Source organism: Sebastes fasciatus, chromosome 16, assembly GCF_043250625.1.
Source record: "Sebastes fasciatus isolate fSebFas1 chromosome 16, fSebFas1.pri, whole genome shotgun sequence".
Taxonomy (NCBI): domain Eukaryota; kingdom Metazoa; phylum Chordata; class Actinopteri; order Perciformes; family Sebastidae; genus Sebastes; species Sebastes fasciatus.
Window position 1 is genome coordinate 29,313,780 of NC_133810.1, and position 19,293 is coordinate 29,333,072.

The 19,293-nt window shown below is 43.1% G+C and overlaps 1 protein-coding gene across 5 annotated transcripts in view; it reads right to left on the minus strand.

Moving 5' to 3' along the window:
- Positions 1–19,293, minus strand: part of arhgap32b (Rho GTPase activating protein 32b) — a 98,867-nt gene that overhangs the window by 44,638 nt on the left and 34,936 nt on the right. For 4 of the 5 annotated variants that reach the window (XM_074610015.1, XM_074610014.1, XM_074610013.1 and 1 more), the window contains 2 exons: positions 18,747–18,841; positions 18,369–18,453 (listed from right to left, as the gene is read on the minus strand). In XM_074610015.1, the coding sequence (XP_074466116.1) occupies positions 18,369–18,453; positions 18,747–18,841 (180 nt within the window). Of the gene's footprint in view, positions 1–3,054; positions 3,717–18,368; positions 18,454–18,746; positions 18,842–19,293 lie in introns of those variants that run through there. The other variant, XM_074610017.1, reaches the window with a different exon arrangement.

A 19,293-nucleotide genomic window follows, 5' to 3' on the forward strand; every position in this document is an offset into this window, starting at 1 on the left:
GGACTGTCAGAGTAATCATAAAGATAGGTACGTTCCTACGTTCGGTAATTGTCAGCTGTTTGCTTGATGACGAACAGAGTCATGGCCCAGTTGGTGTGATCAGTCTTTCCTACAACTCAATGTGTCAAAGACAAAAGAGACCAAGCAGTTCACTGACTCTTCTCGTGCTCTTACACTACCGGCATTAAACGGGAGCTTGTGACTGCAGCTCAGCAGTACAAATATAGGGGAACTGGAAGATAAGCTTAAAGGATAGTTCAGATTTTTTGAAGTGGGGTTTGTGATGAGGCACTTCTCCATAGTCAGTGTATTACCTACAGTAACGCCCCCAGTTTACCAGCACGGGAGCAAGGCAACGTACTGCAGCAGCAGAACGTAACGATGTATTTTGAATGTTTTCAACCCTTTACCTCGACGTCAGCGAGCCCTTTCCGACTGGGATCTGAAGCCGTTATATCCATCCACGCTCTCTTCAAAGCCACCAGACTCCTTTAACAAAAACAGTACTTTTACCTCGCAGAATGGAAGTTTGCTTGCTGCCTCGATCGGTTAGTTAGTTTGTGTTACGGGTTAGTTCGGATTGACCAATGTCACACGATAACAAAGTGACCGATCGAGGCAGCGGTACCTGCGAGGTCAAATTACAGGTTTTGTCAATGGAGTCTGGTGGCTTTGAGTAGAGCACAGATAACTGCTTCAGTTCCCCATCGGTCTGACGGCGAGTAAAATGGTGAAAATGTAGTGTACACTTAAACTGATATTGATGTTCTTTAGGTGGCTAAAGTACGTCTTGCTACATTTTTTATCTGTTCAAAATGTACCTTAAAGGGAGATTTGTCAAGTATTTAATCCTCTTATCAACATGGGAGTGGATAAATATTCTACTTTATGTAAATGTATGTATATATTTATTATTGTAAATCAATCAACAACACAAAACAATGACAGATATTGATCCAGAAACCCTCACAGGTACTGCATTTAACATAAAACAATATGCTCAAATCATAACATGTCAAACTGCAGCCCAACAGGCAACAACAGCTGTCAGTGTGTCAGTGTGCTGACTTGACTATGACTTGCCCCAAACTGCATGTGATTATCATAAAGTGGGCATGTCTGTAAAGGGGAGACTCTTGGGGTAGTATGACACAGTTGGTACCGATGGATTCATCAGGTTTTCTAGTTTCATATGATACCAGTATCTTCACTTTAGCTTTAAAACTGAGCTACAACCTACAAGTTGGGTTAATGGGTTAAAAAAAATTAGTGGCGTTAAAGCGAATTTGCGTTAACGTGTTATTATCGCATTAACTTTGACAGCCCTAATAAAAACAAAAAACAAAGCTGTAATCCGAACTATCCCTTTAACACTAATAAAGCAATCATATATGAAAGAGACCTAAAATGTACAACCAGTATATAGGCTAGTAAAAACGTTATGAGGTAAGTAAGTGTTAGCATCCAAAACATCAGAAAAACTGTGGTAAGAATCAAACTCCGAGCCCTTTGGGTTGGGAACAGTGTTTGAGATATCAGTCAACAACAACACAGAGTGAGATCTGAGACCTCACAACACTTCCAAAGAGGGACAAATTCTCTGCAGAATTTCTCAGACAAACTCTTTTATCTACTGTATAGTCATTCCCTCAGCACTTCCACATACAATAATCCTTCAACACAACCACCAGAGGGTGACATGACATTCATTTACTCCCTGCAGATTAACAAAGTTCAGCCGGCCTTTAAATTGATGAGCTCAGTAGTCTACACCTGATAGAATTCACACAGTGTACGTATGACCAGAGTACCAACATGGACAGCTCCACTCTTTTGAGGGATTTTGCAGTTGCATTTTGCATTGTGAGTCTCAAGTCCTAAACTGTCTACTGTACATCTGCATTTACTGAATAAGCAAGTTAGTGAGGAAGCATACTGTAATTGTCTCCCAGCTGCATAACGACAGAACTGTACAACAAACGTTGTTTTTTGTAATTATATGTATGCTTTTTTTGTCCTTGACGTGCGGTTTAGATCATTTTCTCTTAGTTATTTGTACTACTCACTGTAAATGTGAGTGTCGATTGCAGGTGTGTCAAAAAGAAATTGTCAATAAAAATAATATACAACAAAAAAACTACTACTTTTTAAACTATTCTACAGTTAGTACTTGCGTTACCATTATTTTAAGAGTATAAGACACTAGATACAAAGACGAGATACTGCTCCACCGGTTTCACCATTCCAGCAAGTGCTTCTGCTTTTAGCCAGAAGTTTATCCAAATTACAACTTGTGATGAGATCCAGTGCCAGACCCTGAGAGGCCTGCTAGACAGGTTGTCTACAATTCTAGGCCTGTTTTTCTGCAATGCATGCAACACACCACATTATAATTTGATTTCAATCTGACCTGCACTGCACACGTTGTCCCTGTGGCTCCAGCAAAGCTCAACAGCAAAAGAGGGGGGCTGCAATCTCAGCAAGCCAGTCCTGGGCAAACTGGATTTTCATAACCGTACGAACCCGGATATTAAAATGAGAACAGGTTGTCTTTCACAAAAATAAAATGCTAACTAAGGAATTAGCTATTCTGGGAGAACTGGGTTCAAGTTCAGTTCATTGTGGTAACAATGGAAAGGCAATACAACTACCCTGACAAAGATCACTGGATTTAAACATATTCTCCCTGTCCTCAAGTTGGTCATATTGGGAAATAAACCACATACAAAGGTGGTCTGTGCTTTCTTCTTGTTTACATCATAAAAAGAGGCTCAATATATTCCCAAATGCAAGAGAAGTCTCATCCATGGTGGTCATTTTCCAAAGAGAGACAGAAGACAAGTTGCACTGTCCCTCTAACAAAGGTTTCTGCAGAGCAAAAAAGCTAAATCCAAGAGCCATATTTTGGACACAAGCACAATGTTGATGAGTCCTGCAGGCACACAAGGACAAGAAGGAAGCATTGCTCTGATATCTGCAGAGAAGCAGCAGAAGAAATGAAAGAAAACAACCAAATGACACAGTCAAAAAGACAGAAAGACACTTTGTACTCACAGCAGTTTAAAGTCTGGTTTTCACTCCTCCTTTTAGTTGCTACTCTTCCCTTCCCTTCCCTTCATGCCGTGCAGCTTCACACTCAGAGGTTTTGCCCCCTCGTTAATACTCCAACACCTGTCCCCCCGCTCTATTTCTCTGAGCAAGTGTGTGAGAGAATGTACATCCCTTCTTGCGGAGTCCTGTTCCCCCTCAGCAGGACGTAAATGTCAGCTCTCCACTTTCTTTCACTCACAGTGTAAGCTCTCCCTGTGTGGGAACCAGAGACAGGGGGCGGGAGGCAACAACATTAGCAGCAGCAGCGGCGGCGGCGGCGGTGGTGGTGGTGGTGGTGGTGGTGGTGTTAGACGAGAGGAGGTGGCTATTTGGTGGAGTCCTCAATGGGACCGCTTTCATCTCCTCCATTTTGCCCTCTCTCCCATCCTACCATCCTGATCTTCTCGTCTTCTTTCCTTTCTCTGATGGCTTTCACCCAACAGAACTTCAACACCCAAATGTATCAGCAGCAGGAAATACTGAAAGGGAAAGACCAGATCCCCCCCAAAGAAAGACAAAAAACAGCTTCTCTCTGTCTTGCCGACCTCACGGTCTGCTTTCTCTGTCCCTCCGCCACATGCTATTCTCTCCCTATTCCCTGACATGCTGGCTCACCCCTCCCCCCTCCTCTCCTCCTCTTCCTCCTCTCTGGTTGGTACGTTTCCCAGGACAAAGAGCAGGGATGGAGGGAGCAAAAAGAAGTAGAGGAGAGGGAGAGGGCAGGAGGTAAAAGAGGAGGGGGTGCACTTGCGGGAGAGTGATTTTCTTTCCTTCCACATGTGCAGTCCTCTTTCTCTCTGCTGTCCTTTTTGCACTGTGGCATTTTATTTAAATCGCTCAGCTGAGGAATTCTGCTGTTCTTGCAAGTAGACGATGAATAGAGTCAAAGGACATCAAGGACCTCAGAGCACATTCAATATGACTACTTCAACTGCACATTTAAAAATTCACCCCACAATAAATAAGTGTGGTAGCTGGCAGTCTACCACACTTGCAAAAGTAGAAATAGAGTCACCAAAAATACAACCTTAACCTCCCCTCTGCTAAACGACCTGCTCTCAGGTTGCAGCCAAATACCTCAAACAAAAAAACAAGGAAAGAAAAGTGCAGGTTGCATCAGCTGTGATGACTTCATATGTGCCATCCACACATGAGATGGATTAAAAAGACCTATTGCTGGAGAGGAGAATGGAAATCCAAGCAAACAGCCAGCCTCACTGAGGAGGACATGTGGGAGCCAAGAGAGGCCACAAGGATACGGAGGAGCTGCATGGGACCTGCAGCGAGCGCTCACTAAATCACTGAACAAGATGCAAAGTGTTTGTTTCTCTGTGATCTAACACCAAAAAGAAGAAACCATCCACACTCTTCAATTAAACTTCAGCTTTAAACTAATTCACTTACTTTTATCGCTGCGACCTTCATTCCTGAAGTGACTCGGATCAAAACATCAAAAATGTTCCTCTAACCGCACCTGATAGCAAACATTTACAGCAGAAGTGTGGCAATGTGTCAATGTGTTAACCGTCACCACTGAGCTAAAAGAGTCCCAGCGTTCCTGAAAAAAGCAAGTGTTCAAGACGAGCCGTTCCTCAGTTAGCTGGGATGTCTGGTCGGACTGAGCATCACATCGTTCTCCTCTACAAGACTGCTTCATGAATATCAAATGATAATCCAATGATGACCCAGTTCATTCAGCTCTCTCCGCTCTGCTATGCCAGTGACAGGCTGGACTGATTTATCACATATCACATGTGGGGAGGGGGGGGTCAGACGCTTTCCAGGAAATGTAACCAAAGTTTCAGCCTCCAATGAAAAAAACAATCATCGAATTAGTAGAGCTGGGATGATACACCCAGATCCTGATTCCGTACCATCACCATACTTGGGTGCTGATTGAGATCTTTCATTCAGGACCAACGTGGTGGACCGACGGACCAACAGACAGACTGACGTTGCCATCCCTTGATTAGCTGCTAGTGTGGCTAATAAGAATAACACCAGTACTGTACCAGCAGAACTGCTGAAGGAACTCTTCAGACATTTATGTGCAGACTATCAGTTAATGATGATGCTTTTTTTTTTATAATATATGATTCTTTAAACAGTGCTCCTCTGTGCTGTCGAAACATTTCCCCACGAGATCTACGATAACTTTTCAAACCCAAGAAAAACGAAACAGCTTGATGCAACTTCTTCGAGGCTGGTGGATGAGATGACTGCACCTTTGACCACCACAACAAAGCAAGAAATCATTTTGCTATTCCTGCACCAAGAGACTCTGGTCTCAAAAGAAGACTACTATAAGACTACTAAACTGTGTTCAATAATTTGTAAATTTGTGTTTTCTAATTTAGCCTACGTTGGACCAACAGTTAGTCAGACAAGAGAACGTGAGGATTTGACTCAACGATATCGTCCTTGGTGAGGGATTATTATGAAGAAAGGTTGAAGCCTCTCATTAATGTTTTATTTTCACTAAAGCGGCGATGGAAGTCTGCAGAAAATGGGAGAGTAATGTTGCGATTAAAAATAATGTCTGGTCTCCCATGACACTATGTTCATGCTGTCAGACTGCAGAACTACAGGGGTTTGGAGTGCAGGACTCCCCGTGGGCTTTTACTGCAGTACTTCACAGCTAAAAAGGAAGAAGTGTGAAGGAGCTCCATCTAAAATCATTACTAAAGCTATAAGAATGAATGTAGTGAGGGACTGAGGAGTGCAATGGGATTTAAACACACAGAGAGACAGATTGCTGTAAGGGGATGAGATCATGACTTGGAGCAGCTTCACCAAACAAATCCCATTATGAGAAGGATTGTTTACTGTGGTGTAGACGCACTCACACACACTCTTTACACACACAGACGTACAAGCTGAAGGGCGGTGACCTAACAGAGCATAACCCTCAGGTGAAAGACAACGGAGCGGGACGAAAAATTGATTTCCACCTTAGTGTCGAGAGTCAATATGTGCATACTACTAATTTAGGCCACTGTGCACACTGCTGTTACCTCTCCTCGCTGTGAGCTCTCCTCGCTGTTAGCTCATTACAATCACAAACTAACCGTTCCATAATGCAGAGCAGGGGGTCGGCAACCTTCTTGTTATGAAGTTTTCTTGTTAATCAAGTGTGCCATATCAACTTTAAGCTTATTAAGTTTAATTATGACACCAAATCAAAATTTAAATCTCCAACGGATGTCTCATTAAATTCCATCCATGTAGGCGACGTGTATAGCAACACTTAAAACATGTTCTCCCATAATTAAGATATTGTAATTATATATGAGAGCACTATACAGGAAGGCTGCCATCCTTATGAAAACATCCACATCTGAGTTGAACTCATTAACCCTACCACCTCCCACCAATCTTGTTCATCAGCAATAAACTTTTGTTTGCCCAACAGGCAACAACAGCTGTCAGTGTGTCAGTGTGCTGACTTGACTATGACTTGCCCCAAACTGCATGTGATTATCATAAAGTGGGCATGTCTGTAAAGGGGAGACTCGTGGGTACCCATAGAACCCATTTACATTCACTGATCTTGAGGTCAGAGGTCAAGGGACCCCTTTGAAAATGGACATGCCAGTTTTTCCTCCTTTTTTTAGCGTAAGTTTGGAGCGTTATTTACCCTCTTTCACGACAAGATAGTATGAGATGGGTGGTACCAATTGATTCTTTAGGTTTTCTAGTTTCATATGATACCAGTATCTTCACTCTAGCTTTAAAACTGAGCCCGATACAACCTAAAAATTGCAAGTTGTGTAAATATGTTAAAGAAAGTAGAGGTGTTAAGATGAACTTGCCCTGATGCATTATTATCACGTTAACTTTGACTGCCCTACAATAAACTTAACAAACTGTGCAGAAGAAGGCAACAAGTACGAGCCAATCAGAGGCAGAGTAGGGTGGGTCTTCGCAGAATGCGGATGGGGAAAAACAAATCAATAAAACTACCGTAAATACCAGGCCTCATAACTGCCAATGGATGTGAATGAGGTCATTTGGAATGCGGATCAAAGGGCACTTCAACATTTCCAAAAAACTCTCTCTTGCACACTAAGTGTGCCGTTGGTTAAGCTGCCGAAGGTTGCCCCTGATTTAGAGAAAGAGTACTATCTAAAAACACAGGTTGTGATGTATGAAGCTAAATGGACAGAATGACTAGAAAACATCCTGGTCTCGAGAGGATATCACAATTTTGTCTCTTCTATTCCGACTTCATTTCCAGGAGGCCAGAAAGGGGTGAGGCGTTCCGAACATGCTTTCAGCGCTCCTGGAGGGAGGCAGTTACTCCAGCAGCCAGCACAGCAGTTTGAAATGTTCCCACGTCCTAGGCATATCCCCGCTGGAGGCCCCCCAGGTCAGGTAGGAGAGGAGAGGCCGGTTAGTCAAGTGTGAAGGTGGAAAGAGAAATAAATCAGTCTAGTCGAGCTGCAGATGCCGTAACAAGAGAGAGTATGTGGGACAGAGTTCGGGTCGGGAATGTTTCTTGCTGACTGGCTGAATGTCGGTTTAGTGAAGTGATCTGCACAGTTTGGAAGTACAAATTTAACGACTTTTAAGACCCCCCCAATCCTGAATCGTCTCTCATTCTTAAAGTGGGTAGAAATGCAGCACGGTTGCTATATCCTGACAGTAGTGCATGAGACAGGTAATCTGAAAAAAATCATGTTCCTCCGGTGTCCTCCGATGCTCCTAATGCAAGATTTCACAGACCAGAGGAAAACAAGCAGTCAGAGCTGATCTGGAGTCTGCCGTCCAGCTGCCGTCTATGAGAGCCGGCTGTCAATCCCTCGCGAACTCCGATCAAACGGTCAAACTAGGCAGCGCTGATCAAATATGAATCAATAATCTGTTACTGTAATGCCTATTTCTCTCCTCAGATGTTCTCAGAATCATCTTGTAGTGTACTGTTTAGCTGTAACATGAGATCAAGTTGAGGAAATACCAAGCACCGCCCACCAGCCGGAGCACAGCCAATAGGAACGCTCTCTCTCTCTGAAATGACCTGTGATTGGTCAAAGTGTCAGAGCCATGAGGAGGAGCAGAAGTCTCTCAGAACACTTGATATTTTTCAAATGTAAACTTAAAAACCCATCTATTTATTATGGCTTTTTTGTAGTGTTTTATAATTTTATGGTTTTGTTGTTTCCCTTAATTTTGTTTAATCAACCTTTTATTGCTGATCATTATTATCTTTTATTTTATTTTATTTTATTAAAATTTCATTATTTTATTTTTATTTTTAATTTATTTTTATTTTATTTTATTTATTTATTTTTATTGTTATTTTCTTGTATTTTATTTATCTTTTATTATCTTAAATACCCATCTTGTATTGCTTTCTTATTAAATGAACTTTTATCTTGGTTGTTTCGGAGTGCATTAGTCTCTAAATCCATTTTTAACATTCTACATTTTTGTCTGTACAGCACTTTGAATTTCATTTGACTTGTTTGAAAGGTGCTATATAAATAAAGTTTGATTGATTGATTGATTGATTGATTGAATTAAGTGGAACATGTAACACTTTATAATGTGCATTCTGGCTTTGAGGACAATCACATCTTCAACCCTTCTTCTTATCCTCCAATAACGGCCACGAGAGACACAGAGAAAGAGGTTGTGTGTGTGCGTGTGTGTGTGCGTGTGTGTGTGTGTGCGTGCGTGTGTGTGTGTGTGTGTGTGTGTGTGTGTGCATGCTCCGGCTGGTCTTTTGTTTCCTCCGTCGAGGGCAGAATGAGTCCAATCGTTACATCATCCTCTGCTCACAAGGAGTGGAAAGAGCTCGTCTGAATGAACATGTGACAGAAGGGGTTTCACATCGCGGCTCTGAGACTGACATGTGTGCCTGAACAGTTCATACAGTTTAAAACTAATCCATGCTTGATGTTGAATAATGTCTGGATCCTGCTGGTAGTCAACCCTGTGCCTTTAAAGGGCAGCCTGCCTGGCTGTGTGCTGCCCAGTCGCTGTCTTCAGTGTAGCGCTGCAGTTGATGGATTGGGTCCCACTGGGGGGGGGAGGGAATTCATCTCTATGCATCTCTTGGCCCTTTGTGAGTGAAAGGAGTGAGTGGGCAGTGGGAGCATATTGTGTCACGATGCTCAGCTAGCGGGGCGGCTGCAGACGGGTAAGTGATGGAGAGATGGATGGAGGGAAGGATAGATGGATGGGTAAGAGCATCAGACAAAATGATGAGCAGCTCTCCCCCCCACCAGACTGTTTCGTTCACGTCAGAGTGTGAAGGTAGAAGCAGCCGAGACACATCAGCAGCACACAGTGAGCCGGCCTCAACGGCTGAGAGGGGCGTCAATCTTTATCACACGCATGAGCGCATGCATACATGCAGCATACTGCTCTCATTCTCCCGCTCACTAAAAACACAGCCTTTGTAACTGTTGTCCAGATGAGAGAGGTTGGGGGGGGGGGGGTGACTCCTTCACAGCTGTTAAACTCAGATTGATTGCCGGGATTATTGTTGGAGGCTGGATACGCCACCGCTCTCCGTCTTTGTCTTTCTCACACACCCAGATATATATATAACGTCTCAGGCCACTAATCACACCCCGTGTTCATCATTCATCTATATCTGAGACACAACTTGCATAATGCAGTTTGTATGGTAGTCAAATTCTTGTTTAAAAATTGTATTTATGTCAATTTCTTTGGTGCATAATATTCCCTGCGTACTCATTCACTACATGTCTAGCCTCGGGCTGTGAGTGAGGAGAGAGAGCTCTGGTGTTGAAATGTCTGTCTGTCTGGCCGTGACCTTAGAAACACAGACGCAAGTCTGGAAAACAAATTGCAGGAAAATAAAAAAGATAGTGGCCATCAGCTCGATGATACACTAAATGCTGCTGGATGAGCCTGAAACCGTTCAGGAACATGTGGGGGACGGACGGACGGACGGAGGGACGGAGGGACGGAGGGACGGACGGACGGACAGACGGACAGACGGACAGACAGATATTATTACAGATACCCCAACACACACACAGAGGGAGAGACTTCATTATCTGCTCAGGTAGACATTACTCCGTATAGAGAACCTTTAAATAAATTCTCAATGAATCGTTTAATGTACGAAATGTTTAAGTATTATGAACCAATCACAACTTCTCTTTAGAGTCTTTTAGTTGCTTGTTTTGTCTGAACAACAGTCCAAAACTCAAAGATAATCAATTTACAATAGTTTGATATGTTTATTGACTCGATTAATGTAACGAGTCACTGCAGCGCTAATGTAAAGCACCACTTCTGCAGGGATATGCATTCATAACTGGCTCTTTGTTTAAAGAGGTGAAGGTAATGTGGCCAACATATTCCGTCTTTAAAAAAAAACCTCCAGACATATACAAATACTTGGAAAAACTATGTGTGTCTGCTGGTCGTCGGGTGTTAAACTGAGATTTGAGGTGAGCACAGAGAAACTTTCCTCCTTCAGCAGATGAATGTGAAAACTAATTCTGGGCGTACATCAATCTGTACGGTGAAGGTCAAACATCACAGTAAAGTAACGATAAGTTGAGCGGAGTTCCCCTTTAACATTCTCTGAATGACTTCGTACACCGTTAATCAACGTACACCAAACAGCAGTTGAAAACTGTGCCGTAGTTTTTGGACAGCACCCATGTCGAGTGGTTTTGAACTCTCCATTAATAGTAAAATGTGTAAGAGCTCGAACCTCAGTGCGGTGTGTATGTACGACAAGACGGGACCAAATGCTAGGTTGTAGATAAACCATACGGCAGAGCAGGACTGGCACAGCGGGGATAGTAGTGTTGAAGTCAATAAAGTTGTTTTCCTGGTGTCTGGCTGCAGACTGGATGGTGTAGTCAGTGGCCTGCAGGGCTGGGAGAGGGCTGAGGGGAACAGAGTGGAAAGAGGGAAGCTGGAGGCCATTCAAGAGAGACAGCAAGTGGAGCAGAGGCCACGGAGAGGATAACGGTATGTACAGTATTTGTACTGAAACATACTTAAAAGGAAGAATAAGTGAGGTTTCAAGTAAGTGGCTACTGTATTAAACACACATGCTTGTTAAGGCAAACGGCCATCTCCTTTCAACAACACACTGAAGCTGCAGCTCCAAATAAACAGCATGTGGAAAAGGTCAACAAGTTCACTGGCGTTCAAAGTTACTTCAGTTGCACATGATATTGTTTTGTGCACAGCAGTTCCATCATATCCTAAATACCTTCCCTCAGGCTAATTTTACATAATACAGAGAATGATCCAGTCAACAACAAAAAGGGACATTAATTGGATATAAATGGTTGGAGATGAACTGCACCTCGCCTGGAAAGTAGACGAGATCAGGCGGCAGCAGCAGCGGGGGGCGGAAACTTAAAGCTGCGGTCAAGTTGGACAGTTTACAGAGGCCTTCAAAGAATTTACAGGAAAAGTTGCATCCTGTTGGATCCGATCTGTAGGCCGCTTGTAGTTTTCAGACCACGTTGGGATTTATTTATATTTGTCTGTGAATCATTGTGGAAATGTGCGTTTATCTGGCGTTGGATTCTATCCTTTATTATTTGTATGTCTGCCTTGTAAAGCACATAATGAGCACTCGTTTTGATAAGCGCTATATAAATAACCTGCATTATTATAATTATTTTTATCAACCACACAAGATGTGTTTGTTCACAGATGAAACCTTCATTGCACAACATGAGACTAATAACCTACAATCTAGTGTTAAATATCACAATTACACAAAGTGTTTGTTGTCAAAGCTAAGAGCCAATCAGCTCTTTGATCAGGCGGGAGCCAGGCGTTTCCCATCATGCCCTGGGTTTTGCAGTCGGTGGAGAGCAACTGCGGCGCCTGGCTCTACAAACTGCGGCCGCCTCAATCTCGTGAAGTTATCGCTGCCCACGTGTGCATGACGTCAGAGCAAGTCGGCATCAAGTCGGACACAAACGTAACCGACATGCATTGTGCGCCGATCGATTCTGCACAGACCCGGCTCATCTTGAATGTCTCAGCCTGATGGTGGTGCAGCAGTAAGGGGTGGTGTTGCTCAATGCCACGGTGTTCCTAAGCTCCGTTGGTGACCGTATGTGTCACAAAATCTATTTAACGTAATAGCAAAGAATGATGACAGAAATAAGGAACTGTTTGCTAAGACTACTGTACGACTGTACTGTCGCCTCCATCAACAGAAAACCCTGTTTCTGAAGGGCAGAAACTTCAGATTACCAGCAGCTTGTTGTCTCCCACTGGCACAAAGATAAGTCTTACACTGGGCTGGCAGCCTGACTGAACAGTTGCGTCTGACAATACAACATCCATTGTTTTATTCTTTAAAGAGGCTCTATCCATCGTGGAGGAGTCGGAGAATGGAAACTACAGACCCATCAGCTATTGTCATCATATCCTTTTCATGCAAGAGGCCCCAAATCCTCCTTACTGATTAGAAACTTGATATGGAAATACACAGTTGCATAAGGGTCAGGCTGAGAATGTCAAAGCAGTAAGTAAAGTTATATTCCAGCTTTATATTTTGGAACCACCGAGTACGGTAAACCCCGAAGTTGTCGGTTCCTAAACTCCTCTCCAGACTGCCGTCTGCTCTCGCTGTCGTGTTAACAGAGTTCTGGAAAGAAACGGTTTGTTTGTTTCAGTATTACAAGACTAAGGCTGTGTTCCTGGCGTACTGCCTCCTACATACTCAATCAGTATGTACTGCATACTGCATACTAAATGAACGATCAAGTATGATTTTACCAGCCGACTGTACACACTGAAGTATTCTCGAGCGAGACAGTCATGTGACGCAATCCTAGATCTCCGTAGCTCTCCTGTCAGCTCCGTTTTCTTTATACATCCGTGGTTCAGCTCCATCGGGCCGTTTGAATGCGTTTAGCGTCTGCCGCATTTGACCACGGAGATGAGAGCGACGGCCGGCTGGACCGCACATTACCGCGATACGATAGCGTTTCCTGTCCGTGACAGAGTTAGCGTGCAGCTTTAGCCGTGATGTCTAGCTCTGCTTTTCCTGTCAATGTGTGAAACCCAAAGTGTTTCTATACTTTACTGGATGTGTAGTGTTTACCACTTTCGTATCCACGCCGAAAGTGTGGATACGGCCGTTTTCGGTTTTCTCGTTCCGGCTCGCTGCGGTTTGTTTTTGACGGATACGAAACAGATATGATGTCACGTTACTCTGACTACAACAATAAAAGCTGTAACTTCCTTCTACCTCTGCATAGACTCAAATTAAGTAAATATATCGATTCTGGCATTAAAGCATCTATTTCAAAATCGTAAAAAAAAAAAAAAGATACATGTGTGAATAGATTTTTTTTCCCGCCCCGACTTTCTAGAGATCTGAATCTGAAATTACTGAAGCATACGACCCAATTACATGTAATACTGCCTCTCTCTATTCCCCTGAAGTAACCCTGCGTACTCACACACACCCGCAAAATACACATAAGTGTGTGTGCGATGCAAAGTGGCTGTGCTGACTCATGCACAGCGAGTGCCTGTATGCTATTTAATTAACATGTCATTTGTAAACACTTTAGCGAAAATCACCATAAAATAACATGCCTGTGTTCACGGTGAGTCGGCCCATTGACGGAGGAACTCCTGCTAGATTTAGCAGCGTGCTCTGCTGAGCTGACGGGATCCCGGTCTGTTATCTGTCGGACGTCTACAGCTACAGGTAAATTATACTGTAAATGTTTGGGCTGGATGCATGTTTTACATTCTCACTGAAACTCTTATCAGATGCAGAGCTGCCAGTTACCTTTCTACATTGACAAAATATTGAAATTGGTTGGTGTATCGATAAAAGCAAATTTTGAATTTAGCGAATAAATGACGTACGTAAAGCATGTGACGTCGACTGAAGCTTCTGCTCCAATGAAGAGACGAAACATAGCAGCAGATTAAAACAGTCTCCTCATTATTCTACACACCGTTATTTTCACCATTTGAGGTTTGCTCTTTTAATTACGTCATCTTGTTGCACCCTCTTCTTCTGCATCGGTATGATGGTTTTCCTACTGGAGAATTGGTGCCATCTACTGCTTATCTCGATGATACAACTCCTAATAATCGCATAACTGTAGTGGATGGAAATGGGTGGATTTACATTTGGATGGAAACTTGACTGTACCTTTTGGCTTTGTTGGATCTGCATTAATTATTAGAGCTAATGAAACACAAAGAAAATATAAAAATCAAATAAATGTCTTTCTCACCAGCAACACTAGGTGAATAATAAAATCTAAAATTGTGAAATGAATCCCATTTGTGTCGATGACTAAGCAGCTGAACAAAATCCATCCCCCCTTTGCCAAAACAAGTGGCGAATAGTCGCTGAAATACCAGAAATCATCAGACGAAAACTGCCACGCAAGTGCTGCTCTCGATGCAGGCACCGTCCTCTTTGGCCTTCTGGGACGATGAGATTCTAATGTTTCCACAACAAAACCTCGCCTGACTCAAATTCTCCCTTGGCAAGGTTTTTTATGATGGAAATGAAAGAATATGTCTCCCAGCAGAAGGCCTAACGCCAACCTGAGCCCAAGTCCTAACCCTTCCTTATTCCAGCCTGCTGCACACACACACACACTCACTCACTCTGCAAAGCTTGATGCAAGCTGGAGGAGTTTTAACACAAAACACATTGCTGAACTTCCCCAGGTTAACTGAGGTGATTTCAACGATAACAGATGACAGTTGGCAGCACTACACATAATATGTTAGTGAATATGTCCAAGCGGCATTGCAGACACATCAGTCAACCAACCGCCATGATGAACACAAAAAGCAGATTTGAGGAAACACTTTCTGAATGCTTAGATGTTATATTGATCACATTTTTATGTAGATGAATCATTTTCAAAATAAAAATACACCCACAGAGCTTTTAGAAAGGTGCCGAATAAAGAATTATTACGACTGTGAATTAATCATTTTAAAAATGTTGACGGGTCCAAAATGAATGTTTTAGTTTATATCTGTGGACGATATCTGACGTTCATTTCCCACTTCTAACGAGGCTTGTGAGCCAGTAGTATAACAACGCTGTTATCTCTGTGTCATCAGGGATCCAGTTCCACAGTTAGTGTGGAAAAAATGGATAAATGACACTGGTGTCTCCGGCATATTTAAACAAAACCAACAACAACTACCAAAAGCCATAGTCCGTACAACCTTAACTAATGTGTTGTCACCAGATTCATTGTTAAAATGAGAAAAATAAAAGCTTCAATCCCTGAAGTTACGTTAGCATCTTAGCATTAGTGACAGTTGCGTCCAGTTACCAGTTGAACAGCAATCAATGAAGTTATGATTCAATAAAGCTTGGGACAGAATCATAGTCTTCTTACAGTGTTCATTTTGGGTCATTTCATACATGACAACATGTGTATGCTTTCCTGCTGGATGCCTGAAGCTGGTGCTGCGTGCACATTGATATCATGACCTGAAAACAAATGATAAACGAATGTGCGCGAGGAAAGCCGCCCTCATCAGGTGGATTGATAATGCCTGGGTCACGTGATGCCACACAAAGTGAGACTTTACCGGCCGGCTCATCGGCACCGCGGCGCCGGCAGCACACGCAGACCGGTGACTGAACCAGAGCTGGCGATTGTTGGAGAGACTAACCGAGCTGGTTTTGGTTGAGTTTAATTTTGAGTTTTGAGTTTTATGTGCTAGGGAAGAAGCAGCTCAGTCTGTAGGGACATGGCTTGGGAACCGGATCAGGTCGCTGGTTCAAGTTCCCGAACGGACTGTAGACTGGTAGCTGGAGAGGTGCCCTTGAGCAAGGCACGTGTTCATGGTCATTCCACTGGACCATGAAATATGCAGCTCGTGCAACGAACTGGCAACCATTTGTTGTGAAGTGAATGCAATGGAACGGAGACATCTAGTGGCTGAATGTTATCAATGTTATCAATTAACATAGTACCTTTAACTAAGCAGCAACGTTTCCATTCATCAAAATGTATTTAAATCATGTCAGAATCATTTGAGCCAAATAAACAGAATACATTTGTGACCACTTCATTAAACAAGCAAACATGTTTGGCCGAGGAAAGATTATACACAAAATGAACTGATTGACGCTGCGAACAAATACAGAATAATTAATCCCTTAACAAACAAAGGAGACGTGAGTTTCTGCTCGAGGTTCAGGAGCCGTGCTGAATACTAAAACCATAGAGACGAGGCTACTTGAAACGCAATATGAAAACCACAAAGGGGTAAGACTGCCGTCCTGCTCTCTGCCAGTACGACCAGCCAGCACACACACAGCTGGGAAAACAAAAGAACCAATCCACTGACTACAGACAATTCCTTTTAGCTGAAGGCTTTCCTTTATACATGCAGTGAATGAATAGATGGTCTCTGTGGTGTAACCTGAGTTACATCAACAAATAACCTGCAGCTGAAGTAGATAGTAGGAAGCTTTTTAACAAACTCTCTCTGCCCTCCTGCAGCTGACTACTGACCCCTACTGGTTTCTTAACATAATGACAAAGAAAGGTGCAATCTTCATGATGAAATGGCAAATTTCTGCTAAATTTGGTGGCAAGGAGTGAAAGCTAAAGAACAACATCTGTTTTAAAACCACTAAACCGTTCCATCTTCACACCCTTTATGCACATAGAGCACAGCAACAGCACTGTGAATCCTGAAGTACTCCAGCAACTTAGTATTGCACTTACAGAGACAAAAACATGTGGTCAACATCAGAGTAGCAGAAGCCTAGATACGGTTGTTTTTTTTCCACTAAGTATCACTATGACGTAGTTGGACAGAAGCCATTATTGGGTTAATTTTAGGGCTGTCAATCGGTTAAAATATATTATACAAAACACATTTATGGGAAAGGAATTAAAAAACTCTGGTGCAATTATCTCACAGATCCTTTTTGCATGAGATGATCTAGACATTACACGGAGGAGCTGTATGTGAGAACACAAATGTCTGAATCAGTCGGACCGGACTTTAAAAAGACTTTGTGAGCTCCTGATGGAGCCCATGTGTTAATAGAGAGGGCGTGTTGATGACGTTTCAATCATGCATCTTAGTGTGATAGTTTTATTACCTTCCACCTCTCTCTCTCAAACACACAAACAGAGCGAGTGATGCAGTGCCAGGGTCTGAAATGAACACCCGCCGCCAACGGGTGGCAGTGGCGGGTAAAATCATTATGACATCCGCCACTTTGGCAGGCAGGGAATGTTTCCTGTACTGAGCTTGTGTCTCCGCAACCAGACAGTCACTGACAGTAAAGGCTTTTGATGTCAGAATTAGGGATGTCTAGGTGAGGAAATTCTCCCGTTAATAAACTTGTGACAATCCCGGTGTTACAGATTTCAACGGAAGTTTTACAGGAAAAAAATGAAGATATATGCAGAGCGCTTACTTTGATCTTTACCGTTGGGCAAAAACGCCATAATAACCTTTCAGCATATCGTAAGTGTTCTGAGAGATAAATAGACTTCTGCTCCTCCTCATGGCTCTGTTTTCAGGCTTTACAAAATCTAGCCCGTGACGGGAGACTTTTATCAAACGCAGGTCATTTCAGTGAGAGAGAGCGTTCCTATTGGCTGGGGGGGCGGTGGGCAACTAATGTCAACGGTGTATGCCCGAACAGCATATAACAGCGTGTTACAGCGTGTAACAGCGTGTTACAGCGTGTTACAGCGTGTTACAGCGTGTTACAGCGTGTTACAGCGTGTTACAGCGTGTAACAGCGTGTAACACCGACTACCAGAATGTAATTTTAACAATATAAATATGAATCAAAAGCCAGGTAGACCTGGCCTAGTCCTAGTTGGAGCTACAATTAACTTCAACCAGTTGTACACAAAGAAGCCTCAGTCAGCGGAGGTGTGTGAAGCTAGAGTAAATGAGGTCATGCTGCAGCCTATTGGGCATTCAAGAAGATATCAAACAAATGCAAATCATCAACCGTCTTCGTGATATCAACAGCAAAATGGATGAATTCTGCTTGACGTCAATTTGAAGAGACGTGTCACACTTCTGTCTTTATGAACATCATCTTTCCATTCCTCACCCCGACACTGCAGGGGAATAACTAGAGAGAGCGTCTTTAAGTCTTTAAGTTCAAAGCTTCGTCTACGCCATGATTGACATCCATGGTGCTCTGATTTTATACAGCTCTGAGGGTGATCAGTCCAGACCCGGCTGCATTCTTCATCATTTGGGATTCTATATGTGATTACATTAATGTGGTGACGTGAATTAAGGAGAAAAAGCTTTAAGGTCTTTACCTGAATTGTGCCAAAGTCCACGTTTTCGTAGTGGAAGTGGGCGCACTCTGCCAGTTTCGGGAAGTGGCCCTTGGTGAAGCAAAGTCTGAAAACATGACATACACAGTTTGGTTGGCACTTCATCCTCTGCTCACGATAACACCTCGAAGTGTGCATGACTGGTATTAGGAGGAGAGCGCGGTGCAAACAGAGGGAGTGAAAGGAGGAGGAAGACACAGAAATAGACTCAGGGAATGGAAGGAACTCGAGCAGGAAACAGAGGCGATAAAAAGACAGTTAAGAGCGATAAATAGAGATGAACAGAGGGAAGGAGAGGTGTGGAGGAGATGGGCAGAGGCAGGTGCGTTTGAGTGTATGCGTGTGCGTGTGTCTGCTCACTTCTTGACATTCTTGACCTTCATGCTGGCCGTGCTGCTGCTGCTTGAGCGCATGAGGGGCTCCGTTCTCAGCTCAGGGATCTCTGCACTCCTCGCCTGAAACGCACAAAACACACACGAACATCAGCGATCCAGCTGCTGCATACAAACCTCTAACACTGTTGTATCGTTGGACCATTTTTCAACAGGCTTTTAAAGCTTCAGTAGGCAGTATATTTTTGGCATCATTGGGCAAAAATCAAATAATAACCTTTCAGCATATTGTAATTCAAGTGTTCTGAGAGAAAACTAGACTTCTGCACCTCCTCATGGCTCTGTTTTCAGGCTTTAATAAACTAGCCCATGACGGGAGACTTTGATTGGTCGTCTGTCTGTCTCAGACAAGAGTCTCAGGTTTACAATGATACCCAATTTATGTAATTCAAGACTGTTTAGTGACCCCAGTATGCAGAAATATCCAAATTCACCATTTTAGAATAGGCGAAAATAAAACATACTGAATGGTTTTTGCCCCAAACTGCATGTGATTATCATAAAGTGGGCATGTC